This window comes from Cynara cardunculus (assembly GCF_001531365.2).
Source record: "Cynara cardunculus var. scolymus isolate 2C chromosome LG 15, CcrdV1, whole genome shotgun sequence".
NCBI lineage: Eukaryota > Viridiplantae > Streptophyta > Magnoliopsida > Asterales > Asteraceae > Cynara > Cynara cardunculus.
The window spans coordinates 17554945-17568637 of record NC_037542.1 but is presented as its reverse complement, the minus strand read 5'-3'; the positions used below and the strand labels follow the sequence as shown (position 1 = coordinate 17568637).

At 35.9% G+C, this 13693-nt stretch overlaps 2 protein-coding genes across 9 annotated transcripts; one reads left to right on the top strand and one right to left on the bottom strand.

The window, feature by feature from the left end:
* The first annotated feature begins 269 nt into the window (after positions 1 to 269).
* On the top strand, positions 270 to 8550 carry LOC112527537 (spastin). Of its 8 annotated transcripts, none has more exons than XM_025138230.1 (18): positions 270 to 384; positions 616 to 1204; positions 2222 to 2343; positions 2433 to 2521; positions 2590 to 2625; positions 2745 to 2841; positions 3423 to 3465; positions 3542 to 3642; positions 3934 to 3972; positions 4077 to 4141; positions 4228 to 4724; positions 4805 to 4865; positions 5031 to 5156; positions 5535 to 6103; positions 6273 to 6411; positions 6765 to 6833; positions 6915 to 7034; positions 8052 to 8550. In XM_025138230.1, exons 2-18 carry the CDS (start codon positions 990 to 992, stop codon positions 8163 to 8165), a joined length of 2502 nt encoding a protein of 833 aa, XP_024993998.1. In that variant the 5' UTR covers positions 270 to 384; positions 616 to 989; the 3' UTR covers positions 8166 to 8550. The 8 variants fall into 8 exon arrangements, with proteins under 8 accessions (XP_024993998.1, XP_024994001.1, XP_024994002.1 ...); XM_025138233.1 differs by having other exon boundaries at positions 3414 to 3465; positions 3947 to 3972; positions 4299 to 4724; XM_025138234.1 differs by having other exon boundaries at positions 3414 to 3465; positions 4327 to 4724.
* Positions 8551 to 9891: 1341 nt separating this feature from the next.
* On the bottom strand, positions 9892 to 12493 carry LOC112527620 (reticulon-like protein B1). Its single transcript, XM_025138361.1, has 5 exons — positions 12091 to 12493; positions 10946 to 11126; positions 10712 to 10853; positions 10452 to 10521; positions 9892 to 10371 (listed from the first exon to the last, which is right to left on the bottom strand). Exons 1-5 carry the CDS (start codon positions 12281 to 12283, stop codon positions 10196 to 10198), a joined length of 762 nt encoding a protein of 253 aa, XP_024994129.1. The 5' UTR covers positions 12284 to 12493; the 3' UTR covers positions 9892 to 10195.
* Between the last annotated feature and the right edge of the window lie 1200 nt (positions 12494 to 13693).

The following is a 13693-nucleotide window of genomic DNA, read 5'->3' as shown; positions in this document are numbered from 1 at the left end:
TTTAACTTAAATTTACTTTTTAGTCAATCTTTACACAGAAGGCTTAGTCTTCTACAAAAACTTAATTAAAAAATACTAAAAAAATAAAACCGAATATTTACGTGAACTTAGGTGTTGTTCGGTATTAACTGATTAATGATTTCGGCATATAGTCTAGAGCACGTGAGCAACTCGTGAAGTTAAGAAAGGACCACACCCCCGCCATTAATTTATTTCAAACCTTGGAAATCCAACCCCCAATAAAGCGGCAAGCACCTCATCACCACCTTTTTATAACAATCACCCTCGCCTCCGCCATTTCCTTCCCACCGCCTCTATCGCTGCCGCCGGAGGATACGCCCTTCTTCTTCTTCTTCTTCTTCCGTTTTCTACTGTTCACCAATGGTACTTTGACTTATTGTCTCTATTTCATCAACCACAGTTTGTGTTTGTGTGTGTGTGTGTGTTGTGTGCAGGAGCTATACAAGATATAGTATGCATAAACCTGTAATTTATCTATAGAGAGAAAAAATAGGTATATATATAAGAAGAGAGAGTGCAAAGTGTCGATTGTTATGAAATTTATGTGTGTCGATGATAGCAGAAAATATATGATTATAATATAGAAACACACAGGAGACAGGCCGGCGCTGTTGGTTTGATTTGGAAGGCGAGATTTGATCAATTTGGATGATGTGTTCCTTCATGCTGTGATCTATTTGCGGATAATTTGAAATTTGTGGACTGTGGTGTGTTTCTCGATAGTTTCAGTTATACCTAAGGCGTGGAAGTTACAGATCAGGCTTCGGATCATAGGATTCTGGAGAATTTCTTCCTCTCTTGGTACAAGTTCTGTGAAATTTTTTTCCATCAGATATCATCTGCTCTGTTATCACACCGTTAAGTTTATTTTGTTGGAGGAGGAGTTTATAGTTCAGTTCGTTTATCTTGGAGTGAATAATCTTGTACTCGGAAAGAGATTAGCTAGGGTTTGAAACGAAACAGGAAAGATGGAGAATAAGCACTTGTTCATGTCAGCTTTGAGTGTGGGAATAGGAGTAGGAGTTGGGATTGGAATGGGGAAGACGATGAGTAGGTGGACTGGCGGTGATGATTCATCAGGAAACGGACTCACTCCACAAACAATGGAGCGTGAGATGCTTAGTATGATCGTGGACGGCAAAGACAGCAAAATCACGTTCGACGAATTTCCGTATTACCTAAGGTAATTGGTAATAGGCTTGATTTATGTCTGTGCTTGTTTGTGTTAACACTTCTTTCTTCATCAAATTCAAATTATCAGGTATTTAGGATGCATCATGCTTTCTCTATCAGTATGCGCTGTGAAAACCGAATTTGATCAGGATGAAGTTTTAATTTCCCATGCATGGTTGAACCACAATTTATCACACATGGTATCATCATATCAACGATGATCCGTAAACGAGCAAAGAATCAGACGGTCAGATCTATCCGTTTGGTATTCTGGACATCTTCCTTATAAGAATATGATAATTTTGCTGGATAGATGTCAGTGAGAGCATCCGTTTGAACTTTGGAGTTTATCCAGATTTAGGTTTTTGGTGATACACACAACACATGGCTTGATTTTTGCCCTTCATTAAAAAAGTATTATTTTTTAATTTTAACAATAGATGATTCACCATGTTTGTCTTTTTTATAATCCACCCTGGTGGACCAGTCTATGTTTCTTTCTTTAGTAAATTTGATTTACACGTATGTAGGGGAATTGAATTCCGTGGACCATCATTGTGATGAGCTGCCCCCAGTACCTTATCAATCTACAGACACTCATATCGTTATACGAGTTAAGTAAGTTGAAACTAATTAGCTGTAAATATTACTGGAACCGGACCAATGACAGGCTCCCTTGACTAACATCCAACGCCCACTAGCAGAAGTTGGAAACTGTAGATTGAGTTTGTTCCTTGAGATGAAGCTATAGTCTAATTTTTTCATATTCAGTGACAATCTTGTAGCAGGGGAACAATTCTTTTAAACAACATAAATACTTAGGAAGAACTTACGTTACTATGTGCAAGTATTGGTGTGCATAGGAAGGACTCACAGATAAATTATAGAACAAAGGTTTTGGGATGTTTAAAGTTGGCCAGCATGAATATCTTATTCGAACTCCAGGAGCTCTCTACCCATTTAGATTATTGAATTCACCCAGATTATTTGGTTAATAATGGCTATTTTTTCTTCACCATTTAAACAGCAAGCAGACGAGGGTTTTACTTACAAGTGCGGCCTTTGTTTATTTGAAGAACATTGACTTCTCCAAGCACACAAGGAACCTTTCTCCGGCAAGTCGAACTATATTGTTGTCAGGGCCTGCAGGTTGGTAAATTTTTTAAACAGCTGCTCTGTAACTCTTGAATTGATCTTAACTGCATTCACTAATTTGTCTTTCTATTGTGGGTTTACAGAACTTTACCAGCAAATGCTTGCCAAGGCTTTGGCTCACTATTTTGAAGCCAAGTTGTTGCTGTTGGATGTCAATGATTTTTCACTAAAGGTGAGCTTGTTAATTGAAAATTTCCTGCCGTTTAAATGTACTAATGCCTCGGTCTTGATTTTTGCCAGGTACAGAGCAAATATGGTGCTTCCTCCAAAGATACTGTAAGCATTGTGCACATCTTTTAAATCCTATAATTGCTGGGTTAACATGACATGCAATGGTTTTCCTTCCTATATTATTCTGTTTTTCTATGTATTGGTTCACTAACATGCTGCTGTAGACCTTCAAAAGGTCCACTTCAGAAACAACCTTGGGGAGAATGTCGGACTTATTTGGATCAACCCTATCTATGCTTCAATCGAAACAGGAAATAGAAGGTATTTAATTCAAGTTGTTCTGTTCACAGTTTACATGTCCCATTGAAACTGCCTTTTAATCGGGGCTGATAAACTAGCATGTGGAGGCATGATCTAGCTTCTTATGCATTCAAGAAGTTACCCATTTAAGCTTCAAGTGGTTCTAGATTTGACTATCACAATATATAGATAGGAGGCAAATCAAATGTGAACTAGAAAACTGTTGAGAACCGTGAGTTTCACATGTAAAACTTATAATATGAAATTTGTTTCACAAGTATAAGTGTCATGTTTAGTGGGGAGTTACAGACTCTATGTATGTGAGCGGAGCACTCTAGTTGTCAAGCCTGAACTCCGGGAATGCCTATCCAGGCATTAAGAACCCCCTTTGTTCTCTCAAATGTACATGGATCTTGATATGCCAATCAAACAATGAGGATAATCTCCACATCATGGCCAAGAGAACTTTGTAATTTTCTTTTGGTATCTGCTGATGTTTATTTAGTTCTAAATTCTGAAATGTTCACATGCTTTTATGGTGTTGTGTAGTAAAATTATTTATTGCTGTTCATGCTTATATTTTATTTGTATAGGTGTTGCAGGGACATTGCGTAGACAGAGCAGTGTTTCTGATTTTGGATCAAGGTGCGGCATAAATGCTGTTGATGGAAGTTTATAAATGTGATGAGCAACTTTTTTCACTTCTCTTCTTTATTTTTAGGGGGAATGAAGCTTTCTCAAATCCTCCAAATCTTCGGAGAAATGCATCTTCATCAACTAATATGGAAGAACTTGCTTCAAAATGTACTCCACCAAATCCAGGTACAGTATCTTATCCAAGATTAATAGAAATCAGATATATCGGGAGCTCTTTACATGTATTGCAAGATCAGGTGTAAGCTGATAGTGGCGCTATAGCAAATCCACCTACGAAGTAGGGTTTAAATCTGAAGTTTCATTAGCTATGGAGTCCTGTAATAGTCAAAATTGAACAGTGGTCAGTTCTTAAAGAACTGTAGTTGGACCTTTACAGTTTCAATTAATGGTTAATCAGCTCATTTGTTGGGTGATCTTTTTGTTTGCCATAACTAAACATAGTTTAATGCTAAACAGTGCTAATAAGCAGGTCAGTGTTACAAGGAGAACAGAAAGGTCTTTTGAGCTTGTTCTGGTTGAAGTTCATGTTAAAAGTCTTACAAATATGACTTGTATTTCCGTTGGGCTTATGGTAAGTTTTGGCATTTCCTTCTTCTCAGCTCCACTTCGACGCACGAGTAGCTTGTCTTTTGACGAGAAGCTTTTCGTACAAACCTTATACAAGGTATAATCTTGTGTCGTTAGTTTCTCTGTCCTCTGCACAAGTCTTTCTTCTCTGCCTTGCCGGTAACCTTTTCCCTGAATTTGCAGGTTCTTACTTTCATATCCAAAAACAATCCTATTGTCTTGTATCTTAGAGATGTTGAGAAGCTTCTATGCAGATCCCAAAAGTTGTATTTCCTGTTCCAGAAAATGTTACAAAAGATTTCTGGACCAATACTGATCCTTGGGTCACAAGTTGTGGACTCTGATAAAGATTACAGAGAAGTGGATGAAAAGATTACTTCTGTGTTCCCATACATCATTGAAATCAAACCTCCACAAGAAGAAAATCATCTTGTTAGTTGGAAGAGTCAACTGGAAGAAGATATGAAGATGATCCAATTTCAGGATAACAGAAATCACATTAGTGAAGTACTTGCTGCCAACGATCTTGACTGTGATGATCTTGCCTCTATTTGTGTGGCTGACACAATTGATCTTAGTCACTACATTGAGGAAATCGTCGTATCAGCTATCTCGTATCATCTGACACATACTAAGAATCCTGAGTACCGAAATGGGAAACTAGTTATTTCTACTGCAAGGTCAGATTAGCTTATTATATGATTATTGGTTCTCTGAAAGTGTGTATACAGGGCTGACTTAATGTCTTGAACAAAAACAGTTTGTCTCATGGACTGAGTCTGTTCCAGGAAGCTAAATCTGTTAAGAAAGACACCTCGAAGGTTTGTTGTATTCTATTTTTACTTTTAGGATTAGAAGTTGGCATCCAAAACAAATCCTTTATTTCAATCTTTAAGGAAAAAAGATTGTCCATTATATTGAGTACCATTTTCTTTCTTCATCGAGTGGCGTCTTCATTTTTATTGCAACACTTGCACATTTTATAGGATACAATGGGGAAAGATGCTGCTGCCCCAAAATCAGAAACCAAAGCTGAAAGCACCAGTCCTAATGAAGCAGAAGTGTTGGCTCCCAAGAACAGCGATAATGTCAACCCAGCACCTAAAGCTCCAGTAAGTCCAAATTCCCCAAAAGTGTTGCTGTTTTCTCTTGATAAGTCCAAAATCCTCAAAAGTCTTACTGTTTTCTCTTTGATTCTTCTAATAACGGGTCCTTTAGTTAAATGAATTTATGTCGGTTTCTTTTTCAATCCATGACCGTTTTGACAAGTTTTGAGAATGTGACTACTTAACATAAGAATGTCACTTCCATATATAAGAATGCCTAAAAACCCGTCAAAAGATCATGGTTTTAAAAAGCACCTGGCATGAGTTCATTTAGCTAAATTACCGTCTCATCACTCATTCCATAAAATATCCCCATATTTTGTGGTTCTAATTATGCTTGTACCATTTATTGTGAGGTAAAACTTTGATTCTCTTTTCTTTTAGGATGTTCCTCCCGACAATGAGTTTGAGAAGCGCATAAGGCCTGAAGTCATACCAGCAAGTGAGATCGGTGTGACTTTTTCCGATATTGGTGCCTTAGATGACATTAAAGATTCACTTCAAGAACTAGTAATGCTACCTTTACGAAGACCAGATTTGTTCATCGGAAGCCTTTTAAAACCATGCCGAGGAATATTGTTATTTGGGCCTCCTGGAACAGGGAAAACTATGCTTGCCAAGGCCATTGCCAATGAGGCTGGAGCCAGCTTTATCAATGTTTCCATGTCCACCATTACTTCAAAGTGGTTTGGTGAAGATGAGAAGAATGTCAGAGCCTTGTTTACTCTTGCAGCTAAGGTCTCACCAACAATCATATTTGTGGATGAGGTTGATAGTATGCTGGGTCAACGGTCAAGAGCCGGGGAGCATGAAGCAATGCGGAAGATTAAGAATGAGTTCATGACTCACTGGGACGGACTACTGACTAAGCCAGGTGAAAGGATTCTCGTTCTTGCTGCAACTAATCGACCTTTTGACCTCGATGAGGCAATTATAAGACGTTTCGAGAGAAGGTAATCATTCCACATATATGTAATTCCGACTTTTATGTTTATATTTTACCACTCTACCACATATCGAAAGTCCTATTTTCTTGTGATTACAGTCAGGAATGTTTAAAAGAACTTGAGTTTTACAGTAAACTTAACTTGAAATTTATATTATTTCTCTGATCATGGATAGGATCATGGTTGGTCTACCATCTGTAGAAAATAGGGGAATGATATTGAGAACTCTTTTGGCAAAAGAAAACATCGAAGAAGGATTGAACTTCAGTGAACTCGCCACCATGACTGAAGGATATTCTGGAAGTGATCTGAAGGTAGTATTTTTGTTTAATTAGCATTCATCTACACACATGATTACCTAATTCTAAGGATTGTTCAGAAACATAATAATTTGATTGTTATATTTTTGTTTAATCTAGAATTTGAACAGGTAATGTTATGCTTGTTTTATTCAGATATTTACCGAACAACTATATTTCATTCATAACTAAATCTAAAGAGGGTAAAAATGGTAATTTGTTGTCACTCTGACTGTCCATTCAGAATGGCTACCAAACAACCATATTTCAATCTGCACTATATCATGCAGAGCCTCTTAACCATTCAACATCAAACCATTCAACAACTGCCAAACAGCCCCTAACCAATGGGTTTGTTGACAATACAGAATTTGTGTACCACTGCTGCTTATCGACCTGTTAGGGAGTTGATACAACAAGAGAGATTGAAGGATATCGTGAGTATCATGATCATTCACAACTACCATTTTATTTTTCTCGTTACAAGTGGCTGACTAGCGGTGTATCTATAATTGCAGGAGAAGAAACGCAGAGCTGAGAGTGGTGAAGAGCCTCCATCTCCAGAAGAAACTAGGAAGGAGAAAGTGATTACTATCAGGCCGCTGAAGATGGACGACTTTAGGGAAGCCAAGAATCAGGTTTTTTTTTCCCTATCTATCGATCAATTGATTGCGAGTGAACCATCTAGATCTATAGGCATGAAGTTTCGTTTAGTAATCTTTTGCTCGACACTAGATCAATCTACTAGTGATCCAACGCTGGCAATCTACTACTGTTTGTATCATGTATGGTAGATGCTACACATCTAACAATATCAACATCCAATTCTAGTATACTATGACAAATAGGGTGTAGTTTCATCACAACTAGACAAGTAGTTGGTAGCTGAATATAGTATTGTAGTTTCGGTTTTACATAGTTCAAACTTCCTGTTAGAGTCCACATCGACTAGATTTGGACCTTTCTACTGCAATATATGTCGGAACCTTTCTTCCCTCCTCAACGACTCTTTTGAGGAGTAATTTGATGGGGTTCCACATCTCACATGGTATCAGAGTCAAGGTTTACCGGGACTTGATACACGGGGACATCTATGCCCGCTAGAGTCTCATATTGGAACCACTCCTCTCTTCAAAAGCTCTAATGGGTTGGGAAGAGAGAGTTATCTGATGGTGTTCCATATATCTTATACTTATCACTCTTAGGGTGGAAAGATAAGCTTTTTAAATCTAGATAGATCTACTTGAGGGGCTGTTAAGTTGGTTTTCCATCAAGTCTTGTATAGATAAAGTTGTTTGTGTGGGATTTATTTGTCTTCATACATTGGGAATGTTTTTATTTGAGAGGGTTTTTCCATATATGGAAGGAACGTGTTTTTTTAATTAGGAGGGACAAGGAAAATTTGGCTTTTTGCATAAAGCCCTCCTCTTGAAACTTACTGAATAAGTCACTTTCTACATCATTAAGCCACTACCAAACAGTCATATATAGCTGCAAATAAACTGTGTGCCCCGTTAAGCTGCTAACGAACAGGCCCTGAATGTGGGATGCATCTCGTTCCGCATGGTGGTAGACTCCGCCTGATTTATTGTATCGTGGTCAACACTATTATGTACGATGCACTGACTTCTCTTCTGATTGGAACTTCTTAACAGGTGGCGGCTAGTTTTTCAGCCGCGGGATCCATAATGAGCGAGCTGAAGCAATGGAACGAGCAATACGGGGAAGGAGGTTCAAGGAAAAAGGAACAATTGTCATATTTCCTGTAAGTGTGTTTTGCATAAACATAATGACTACCCCCACATGTCCTCATTAGTGTGCCGAACCTCCAACGAAAGATAGAAAGAAGTCTTGCTACTCGCGCTAAGCGAGCATACAAAAACATTAGAGCCTGGGAGGGATTAATGATTAATCTGTTGTTTGTTACCAAAACTATGGGTCAGTTGGAGAGGGCAGGTGGGTGGCTTGGAATTACACGAGAGGGGTCCGGTATCCCTCTTTTTAATCAAGGACGATTGTGTGGTGTTGTTTTCCCATAAATTTACAAAATATGTATCGTTTTGGATCTGTCTGGTGTTTGGTTATTTCTGAAGACAGTAATAATGCACTTGTACTAGCTATAGGCAACTGGTAATGAGATATTATATTATATTATATGTGGTGTTAATGTATGTTGTATTCCATTTTTATGCATGCATCTTTTCTTTTTTAATATGACATGTTTTCTTTCAAATGTGGAGATTTTCTCCATTAATTTTTTTCTTAATCATCAAAATTCCTAATTCCTAATTCCTAAAAGAGCATAGTTGGCAGAGATGTAATGTTTGAACATAACATAAGCATCATAATAAACGAGTCTTTGGAGCATCTTCAATGTAAGGTTTTTATTAAGAAAAAGTGAAAAGTGATTTGTAAAGCTATCATTGTGAAGAGTTCTTATAAGAGCCTTATCCTCTTTAGGTATTGGGTTCTCATATAAGAATTTTGGTTTTTATTTTAAAGTTTGTGATAAGTGACTTTTTGCTACTTCTTTATTTTATTTTTCCGACCTTATAATTATTATTGGTGTTGAAAAAATCAAATATGAGTTGTAAGAAGGAGATTCTTAATTGTAGAAGTTGGATCAACAAAGAGGTGACAACACAAATTACAAAAAATGGGATTCTTATAAGAACTTCCGTTGAAGATGCTCTTATAGGTCGTTTAACCTAGGATTGTCTCAATTTCTTTATTTGATATTTGACTTGTTATAACATCTCCAACAACTATGATAAAATATAAATTTTGAAATTCAAGATGCTATTAGATTCATAAATGAAGAGTGGCCATAAGTGGGTGAAATTCGAATATCAATCATCGTCCATTTTCTAGTCCCTTCTTACGTAGTCGACGTCAAATAAAACCCAGGCCACAAACACAACTGTTATGACATGAATATGAGATCCACAAAGGGTTTGGTTGTTAGATTCCACAATCATATCTATGAATAACATCACTTTAGTTTGCAACTTTGAACTTATAAGAAACTCAACCACATATCTAATTTTCCAACAATATGAAACGGGTTGTTACAAACCAATCTACATCCATTCAAAAACCATCAAAGTGAATTTCAGTCCTTCCAGCCAGCGGCTGTCAGGAGCTGAATCTTATACCCACTAGCTGAATATGAAAACGTTGGTTATAGAAGGCACCTCATCAAACTCGGACCTCATTTCATTTTGTAGCCAATCTTTACGCATATGCATAAGGGATATGATTTTCGGAAAGAAAAAAAAAGAGGATCCTTCGCAGAAAGATGATCCTTACCCAGAAAATCCACTTTCTACATAATGATCGTCTTATTTTTGGTCGAAAACCAATCCTTACGCACAAACGTAAGCTTTCTGCGCAAGTATTGGCTATATAAAGTGAAAGTGGGTCACGATATGGCTATAAGGTTAAATCACTTTGTCTAATCGGCTATTTTTGTCCCATAGGTGGCACTTTCAACGGTAACACCAACAAAATTTTGTTCTCAGAAAAACAAAACATAATACATCATACTAGTATGGTTTCAAAACAAAGTGCCACATGAAGAAAAAAACTGTAACACCATGTATAAAAACATAAGAACAATCACCATGACTCTAAGAAAACCAAGAAACTTATATTGGGTAAAAGGGTCTTAGATATTAATCTGTATTAGCAACCCCACAAACCCTAAATCATAAAAACATATGTGATTAAAAAACAATGATGAGAAAGATTTGACAACCATTTTTAGAGTTATAAAAACACACCTAACCAAGTTGCATTCTCAAGCCTTTTTCTTATCTTTAATTTCTTTCATCGATCTCGGGATCTTACTCAGCACTTTTTTATCGAGTACTGCATATTGTTTCTTGATTTCAATCCATGCTTTCTCAGCAAGCGGGTCGATCTTATCCTCGTATTTATCATAGATCACAGGCACCGAGAAGAGAACCACAAATACTGCATCAAAATTCGAGAAATTAGTGTTGTGGTTATAAAATGTCTTGATTGAAGATGGGATAGTTGGTGTGAGGATTTACTTATGTAGATCAATGTCAAAAAGTTGTAGCAGCTGCCGATGATCGACACAAACCATAAGCCAGCAATAACCTAATCAACAATGATACATATAACCATTAAAACTTTGAAGAAGCAAGTATATACAAAGTAGCCATTAGGCCCCCGATCCTCACTCAGAAATATAAGAAAACCAAGTAACATGCTAGTAATATGCAAAAATGTCGATATAGAATGCAAAACATAAGAATTGACTAAAAGATTGCAGCAAGAAGCTGCTTACAGATAGAAACTTCTTCAGGTCTTTCCCTGAAGCAATATCTCGTATAACTGCAAAACCTCGATTTATCTCAATCCTCAGGGCAGAGACAATTTGCATAAGAGGTTTCTCTGGAATCACAACATGCGGAATTTTTGGTGGAGACCTGCATAGAAACATTCACTCATGCATAAACGGAAATTAAGAGTAAACAAGTATCAGACAGGTGATGGCAATCTGTAAAACAAGAACACTCACTTGTTGATGAATGTTGAGGCATTTGACCACAAAAAGAATATTGCCAGTGTAAGGATGATACTGTGGCAAACCAAAGTCAGAAAATGATACTCCAGAACCTCGAAAAGAAACCAGATCAACGTCACCCCACCTAGAAGTCCACCCGATACCTTTTTATCCTTCCACAGAAGCACATCGGCCGCTTTACAAACAATAGCAAGTTAGATAATTAAAAGGAAGGGGCTTCAGTGATGACATTTAAGCAAGTTTAAATCGGTGATGTTATACTTCATACAAGTAGAACCTTTGACACCCACTAGTGTCACCTTTGACAGCTTATAAAGCCATGAGAAACCCACCTTTTGCTTAGTTACAATCCACTTTATTATTTATTAATTATTAACATATAGCTTTCATTAAGCAAAAGATAAATGGAATACCAGGAACCTTTATGAAGTAAAAGGTAATATCTTAACGGGAAAAACCCCCATAAAGCATGAACTAATTATTAAAGAAAAAGACACTTCCTTTGCTTAAATTATAGACAATCAAAGATGAAATTGTAAATATAACAAATTAACAATATGCCAGGTTTAGATCTAGATGCAGAAGCCAAGAGAAGGTAATGTAGGTTTTGTTCCATCCTTCAAACCTTATTAGTGATAGATCAATAATTGTAAAAGAAAGTAAGAAAATTGGAGCCAACTAATTCTTAATCATATCCTACGATTTCATACACGAACTACTGAGTAGCTCAAGATGAAAAGGTCTTAATATCATAATTGGAGATAAAAGATCAACAATTTTCACAAAAAAATTAACCCGGTCCATGAATCAGCGCCCATATCTAAATTAGCGATGTAGCTGATTCTCGTCCAGATTTTCTATTCGTCAACGACGCTATTGATATCCGGTTGCGAATCAGTAAGGTGTGTTGCGTTACTCACATATATGAGCGCACAGATTGTTCAGAAATGGAACAACTGAATGTCTGAATCATTCTAACAATTACCACCAATCATCAACAAAAATCGAAGAAATAACTCCAGAAGAAAGGATCAAAGAAGTAAATAAAGCAAGTAGGGTTTAAGAGTAGTGGAAACACATCTATGCATCATACTAATCAAAATCCATAAAAAAGAAGTGAAGTAATGTCAATAACATACGCTTTCCACCGCCGAAGACATTGTGAACAGGCTTTTCCCTACCAAATAGGCGAAAAACCTTCGATTTGATGGCCGAAATCTTACTATCGTCATCTGAATCTGAAGAGGAAGAAGAATCATCCTTGTGACCGTGTATCTTCTCCGTTATCTTCTCCATGAACGATTCAGGCTTCGAGTCTTCGTGATCTGGCATATCTTCTCTACTCGATTGAAATCTGAAAACCTAAATCTTGATTTCTTGAGCCTAAAATCTCTGGTTATGAAACGGATCGGCTCTGGAGTATTCAGTAACGCAAAGAATGTGTGAGACTAGCTGCGTAGGTGGGTCATAAACAGAAGATTGTTTACCGAACCTCAGGTCTGGAAACTTTCCCAACCTAGTACTGATATCTACGAGGCTAAGCGGACGTTTTGATGTTCAAAAGTAAAATGTAAACTTCAGTGTAATTGCACTTTACAACCTTATACTTTTGTTTAACCATCTTTTATAAAATTGTAATTTACTTTACACTAAGATAAAGAAAAACAAAAAAAAGAGAAAAGAAGCAAAAAATTAACTAATCTATTTAACTATCGTTAGTCAGAAGAACCAAAAACGAAACAAAATGATAACTACAAGGACTAAAAATTGTAATTCGTTTAAAATAAGGACCATACTTAATAGTAATTAACAAACACAAGGACCAAAATGTAATTTACTCTTGTTCATATTTCAAAAAAAATCAACAAATAAAAAATGTTTTTTGAATAAAAATTAAAATATAACGGAAGATGTCGATGTTTTCTTTCCGTTTCAATCAATCAATTATACGTGTGGATCATTAACGGGCCTTGCACGCACGTCGTTATATAATGCTCCACCAGAACACAGAATGACACGTGGCAATCATCTGGACCGTTGAGTTTGGAAATTAACCAAAATAACATTAATTTCATCAATTAAATTCATTTTTTAATTGTTTTTGAATAAAATTTCTATTTTAATCAGAGTTTATATAAAAACATTTCTAACAACTATGTTATATTTTTTCTAAAGTAGAGTATCAGAAACAAAATTCCTTAAAAGAAATTACATTCAACTCCTACAATTCTATTCTGGCAATTATAATATTAATTATATTATTAAAATATTTGATATATTTAATAAAACAACTAAACATTTATCATAAATACCTCTTATTTATTGGAAAATATTAAAATAGTAACTGCTCTCTCTATAGATTTCTTTAAATTAAGAGATTGTTACAATCCCTCGCCTCTTTTCTATATTTTAGCATACAAGATAACATAGTTGACATAGAAAAAATTTACTAAAATTCATCACTTTTTATTTCTCTATTTTAAAATAGTTGTTAGAGATGTTCTAATATCTTAAGTATTCACATAAAACCCATTTTTAAATTACATAAAAAAAATCCATTCAAAGAATAAATAGACACCAATCACCATCATATTTATTTTAAAAGAATTAATTTCATTTAATTTTCAACCATTTTGTTAGAAACTTAGCTATTAAGAGTCTATTGTACATATTTTAAAGTCAAAAAGATTAACAATTTTATAAAATATTTTTTTATAAATGTATAAAAATAAAATAAATTAT

Coding starts and splice junctions, on each gene's coding strand:
- LOC112527537 (XM_025138229.1), top strand. CDS start 990: ATGGAGAATAAGCACTTGTTCATGTCAGCTTTGAGTGTGGGAATAGGA. Junction 2,344..2,432: donor ATTGTTGTCAGGGCCTGCAG/GTTGGTAAATTT, acceptor GTGGGTTTACAG/AACTTTACCAGCAAATGCTT. Junction 6,412..6,764: donor ATTCTGGAAGTGATCTGAAG/GTAGTATTTTTG, acceptor TTGACAATACAG/AATTTGTGTACCACTGCTGC.
- LOC112527620 (XM_025138361.1), bottom strand. CDS start 12,283: ATGCCAGATCACGAAGACTCGAAGCCTGAATCGTTCATGGAGAAGATA. Junction 10,854..10,945: donor GCCTCAACATTCATCAACAA/GTGAGTGTTCTT, acceptor GTTTCTATGCAG/GTCTCCACCAAAAATTCCGC. Junction 10,372..10,451: donor TTTGACATTGATCTACATAA/GTAAATCCTCAC, acceptor ATTTTGATGCAG/TATTTGTGGTTCTCTTCTCG.